Source organism: Hipposideros armiger, unplaced genomic scaffold (genome assembly GCF_001890085.2).
Source record: "Hipposideros armiger isolate ML-2016 unplaced genomic scaffold, ASM189008v1 scaffold_944, whole genome shotgun sequence".
Classification (NCBI taxonomy): Eukaryota; Metazoa; Chordata; class Mammalia; order Chiroptera; family Hipposideridae; genus Hipposideros; species Hipposideros armiger.
This window is the reverse complement of record NW_017732294.1, coordinates 519,996-525,638: the sequence shown is the minus strand read 5'-3', so window position 1 is coordinate 525,638 and position 5,643 is coordinate 519,996. Positions and strand designations below refer to the sequence as shown.

Here is a 5,643-nt window from a genome sequence, read left to right as displayed (position 1 = left end):
GGGAAGAGCGCAATGATGGTGCCAACTTGGGCCAGTGAAGCAACGTCCTCAACAACTAGACTGAAGAACAAAAAACGACAGCAACTTGTCTGTTCCCCTCCCTCCAATTCCACAGCGCTGTTCCCATCCCCCAATTCCCCAATTAAAAAAAAATCTTAAAAAAAAAGAAAATAAAGAGCAGCAGCTACATTCAGTATTCTTTTTTAAAGTTTATTTATTTATTTTTTGATTACAGTTGACATTCAATATTATATTAGTTTCAGGTGTACAGCATAGCATAAATCACTTCATGATTTATGAAGTGATCCCCCAATTAGTCTAGTACCCACCTGGCACCATACATAATTATTACAATATTATCAACTATATGCCCCATGTTGTACTTTATATCCCCATGACTATTGTGTAACTTCCAGTTGGTACTTCTTTTTTTTCCCAAGATTTTATTGGGGAATTGGGGGAGGGGAACAACGTTGGGGAATCGGGGAAGAGGAACAGACAAGTTGCTGTCCTTTTGTTCTTCAGTCTAGTTGTGGAGGACGTTGCTTCACTGGCCCATATTGGTATTATCATTGCGCTCTTCCCGGGTGAGGCAGATCAGTTGTTGGCCATTGGACAGCCACTCACAGTGGTTCACGGAAGCTGCTGGCCGCTCACGCTGGCTGCCAGACACTCACGGTAGCTCACGGCAACCCACTGCAGCAGGGGCTGCAGCCTAGGCTGTCACCAGTGACTCACAGCATCCCAGCTCCAGGTCAAGCTGTTGTTCACCATCTTAGCTGTAGAGGGAGCAGCATCACTGGCCCTCATGTGGGATCCCAACCGGGGCCCTGCTGCTCAGAGCTGGTGTCCCAAGCCAACTCTTAACCAATGTGTCACTCAGCTGGTCCCAGTTTGTACTTCTTAATCCCTTCACCTTTTCCACCCACCTTCTAAAACCCCCTCCCATCCGGCAACCATAAGTTTGTTCTCTGTATCTAAGAGTCTGTGTGTGTGCCTGTGTGTGTATGCTTTAGAGTTCACATATAAGTGAAATTATATGGTATTTGTGTTTCTTTGTCTGACTTTTTTCACTTAGCATGATAGCCTACATTCACTATTCTTATATCCATGTTTTATCAAAAACATTTGTACTGGCTGCCTGAAAAAATTCATATGCAAATCATATAGCTAACTTGTAACTTAAAGAAAAATATTTATTGTGAATTTTTAAAATTAAACAACTGAAAATATTTTCAAAAATTGTGAATTACTGAGAAGGAAAATAAGGGATAAAAAGGTCATAGTCAATCATATAATGTTGAAATAGCTTCTGTTGATATTTCGGTATCTAATTTTCCATACTTATTTCTATACCTATATAAATGAACAACATGTGCACAAATGTTTATGAGGTTTATATAAGATATAAACAATTTGGAGAACAGAGGAAATCTGGCCAATATGTAAATTATGGTGTTGTAATTTATTTCCCAAGTAATAATGCATTCTTTATACTGAATGCTTCAATTGTGTTATGTTTTATAACTTAAATGGTGGTGATTATGTTGAAAACTAAGATTACTACAATAAAATAGGCTAAATTGTGAGTAAATCTCTCTGTGGCATTTTAGAGATTTTTTCTACCTTATGTATGTCATATCTTTATGGACATTTGTATTTTACTTTTTAAACAAAAAAATGGGTTAGTCTAATATGTTATAAGTTGTTTCTTTCATTTACTGTATTAGATACATCTCATACGTATTTTTCCTATGTCCATAGCACATATGTAAAAATTGGTCATCTACTAGACCACAAAGAAGGCGTAGGTCTTAATTATAAGAAATCCCACGGGGCACATTTTCTGAACTGGGAGGGATTCTAACTCAAACTCTACGACCCAAGTTTTTACTTTTAAAAAGCGAAAAACATCACTGAGATGGGCTTTTGGCTTCAAGGATAGGAAGGAATGCCCGCTGGGACGCCTGTGACGTATGAATGGGGCCGTGCACAAACCTTGTGTGACGTTGCGGAGGCCCCTAGAGAAAAACAGCCACTATTTTCTGAGCCGCCCCACGGAGAGTTACATCAGGACCTCCTGGGCGCTGGTGGACCCCCTTCACTGGAAGATCTCACATGTCACTGCAGCCATGAGCAGTAAGGAATGCTCCTACTGTGGACGCTTAGGCCACTGGGCCCGGGAATGCCCTATAGGCGGAGGGGCGCGAGGCCGCGGGACCAGAGGCCGTGGCAGAGGTTCTCAATGCAGTTCCAGCACGCCAACTGATATCTGTTACCGCTGCGGTGGGTCTGGGCATCATGCTAGGAGCTGTGACCTTGTCGAGAACATCTGCTACAACTGTGGGAGAAGTGGCCACATCGCCAAACACTGCGCCGAACCCAAGCGCGAGAGAGAGCTGTGCTGTTACACGTGTGGCAGACCAGGCCACCTGGCTCGCGACTGTGACCAGCAGGAACAGCGGAAGTGCTACTGTTGTGGCGAATATGGCCATATTCAGAAAGAGTGCACCCAAATCAAGTGCTACCGGTGCGGCGTGATGGGCCATATGGCCACGGCCTGCAGCAAGACCACTGAGATCAACTGCTACCGCTGTGGCGAGGCCGGGCACTTAGCCCGGGAGTGCCCCATTGAAGCTACTGCTTAAGTTGTTTCCTTTCTGCCCCCCGCCCCTTTTACTGACTGATAATTGTGTTATTTTCTCTGAAACCTCTTCACTGACCAAAAGTTGATAGATGGAGGCTACTCCCAGGCCAGCTAGCTTTAATCACCATGTTAAAGGAGGGAAGGTCTAGGGAAAAAAATCTCAAAAAAAGTAATTCGCTTTTAGATGTCTTGTAATTAATGTGCTTCTGCATTACAGCTCTTATCAGTGGTTCTGAACCTTAGGTAATTTTTAGGTTCTTTGGATGGACTTTCATTTAACCTTTAATTAAGACCTACTGTGTGCCAGCTACTATTGCACAAATTGTGGATGTATCAGCAAACGAACGATTCAGACCAAGTTTGGGACTACAAGCCTGGAATCTATTAACAAGTAAAATATATAGTGTGTCAAATGAAGATAAATAGATATAGAGAAAAAGAACACCATGTAAAAGGATACAGATGGGGGTAGGGTGGGGGCCCCAGGTGGTTCTGTCTTAGTGACACAAGACACCTTGAAGTAGTAACATTTCCTCAGAGATACTTCGCACAAATAAAGCTGATTTTAGAAATGACTATGACCTTGCCAAATTAACTTTAACTTTATTATGTATCGATTGCTTTGAATTAACTAACTTCAATAGCTTTTAAATAACATTGAAAGACATCTCTATCTGTTCCTACAAAGAGTGTATAGTTTAATGAAAGTAAACCACAAAAATATGTATAATGTGTTTAAATAGCCTACAGAGAGATCAATGAGGAAAAAAATGACTAAACAAAAAATCTTAGCAGCAAATTGTGAACATAAAGAGATTGATGGCAAAGTTTGGACTTACATACTTTTAAAAATCTAAGACAACAAGTCTAAATATTAACATAGATTGGGGCTTCAGTAATTTCAAAAATACACATTTTCACAGATACAAAAATTATATTTAGGAGTTTATGAAACTTGTTTTCACAGATATGAAATAGTTTCATATGCTGAAATCTATTTTTAAAAATCAGATCCGATGGGCCGACCAAGTGGCTCAGTTGGTTAAGAGTTGGCTTGAGAGCACAAGCTCTGAGCATCAGGGCCGCCGGTTCAGATCCCACATGAGGGCCAGTGACGCTGCACTCTCTACAGCTAAGATGGTGAACAACAGCTCAACCTGGAGCTGGACTGCTGTGAGTCACCAATGGTGTAGACTGCAGCCGGACTGCAGTGGGCTGCCATGAGCTACCGTGGGCTGCCGGCAGCCAGTGTGAGCTGCCGTGATCCACCGTGAGCAGCCGTCCAACAGCTGGCGACCGACTGCCTCAGCCAGGAAGAGCGCAATGATCACAATACCAACATGGGCCAGTGAAGCGATGTCCCCTATAACTAGACTGAAGAACCAAAGGACAGCAACTTGTCTTTTCCCCTTCCCCGATTCCCCAACGCTGTTCTCTCCCCCAATTTCCCACTAGAATATTAAAAAAAAAATCAGATCCGAAAAACAACTGAACTTCTAAAAAATAGATGAAGCACTTTTAAGCTATAAATAAAACCTGGGATGGAGGGGCAGGTTTCAAGAAAGAATTGCAGGGCCGGCCGAGTGGCGCGATGGTTAAGAACTGGTTTGGGACGCCAGAGAGCCCCGGTTCGGATCCCACATATGAGGGCCAGTGACACTGCCCTCCACAGCTAAGACGCTGAACAACAGCTCAACCTGGAGCTGGGCTGCCATGAGTCGCCGGTGACGGCATAGGCTGCAGCCCCTGTGGCAGTGGGTTGCCATGGGCTACGGTGTGTAGCCAGCAGCCAGCGTGAGCGGCCAACAGCCACAGTGAGCGGCCGTCCAGAAGACGGCGACTGATCTGCCTCGCCCGGGAAGAGTGCAATGATGGTGCCAACTTGGGCCAGTGAAACAACGTCCTCCATAACTAGACTGAAGAACAAAAGGATAGCAACTTGTCTGTTCCCCTCCCCCAATTCCCCAGCGCTGTTCCCATCCCCCCAATTTCCCAATAAAAATCTTTAAAAAAAAAAAAAAAGAGGAAACTACATGCTAATATCTCTTATGAATGTAGATGGGAAAATCTTTAACAAAATATTAGCAAATAAAATTCAGCAATATATTAAAAGAATTATACATCATAACCAAGTGAGACTTTTTCCCCAAGGATGTTAAGCTGGTTCAGTACTCAAAAATCAATAAGTGTAAGCCAACATATTAATATGCTAAAGAAGAAAAAACGATATGGTCATATAAATTGATTCAGGAAAAAGAATTTGACAAAATCCAACACCCATGCATGATAAAAACTAGGAATTGAGAGGAACTTCCTCAAAGTGATAAAAAAATCTACAAAAACCCTACAGTTAACATTATATTTAATAGTGAAAGACAGAATGCTTTTCTCTGGGGATCAGGAAAAAAGAAAGGATGGCAACTCTTACCACACTTATTTAACATAGTGAGGGAAATTCAAGTTATTGCAATAAGGTAATAATGGGAAATGAAAGGCATACAGATTGGAGAGGAAGAACTAAAACTGTTTCTATTTGCAGGTGACATGATTATACACATAGAAAACCCCAAGTTGGCACCAAAAAAATTTCCTAGAACTAAGTGATTTCAACAAGATTGCAAGATACAAGAAAAACATGCAAAAATCAATTGTATTCCCATATACTAGCAACGAGTACATGAACACTGAAATTAAAAATGCAATACCAGTTATAATCACTAATAAAAAGAAATGTCTAGGTGTAAATTTAATGAAACATGTACAGTAATTTATGCTGAAAAGTACAAAATGTTGAGGAAAGAAATCAAAGATCTAAATAAATGAGAGCAAGATTTTTTGGTATATATAGATTATTCAAAAATTTATAGACAAAGGCAAAGAAAGTACAATAGGTAAAGCAATTTTAAAAAACAAGAATACAGTGAGAAAAATTGGTCTATCCAACTTCAAGACATTAATTAGCCATAGTAGTCAAGACTGAGTGCTGTAGGCAGATA

The 5,643-nt window shown here is 41.3% G+C and overlaps 1 protein-coding gene across 1 annotated transcript; it reads left to right on the top strand.

Moving 5' to 3' along the window:
* Positions 1-2,020: 2,020 nt before the first annotated feature.
* On the top strand, positions 2,021-2,776 carry ZCCHC13 (zinc finger CCHC-type containing 13). Its single transcript, XM_019630783.1, has one exon. The coding sequence runs from the start codon at positions 2,133-2,135 to the stop codon at positions 2,646-2,648; it is 516 nt and encodes a 171-aa protein (XP_019486328.1). The 5' UTR covers positions 2,021-2,132; the 3' UTR covers positions 2,649-2,776.
* Positions 2,777-5,643: the final 2,867 nt, after the last annotated feature.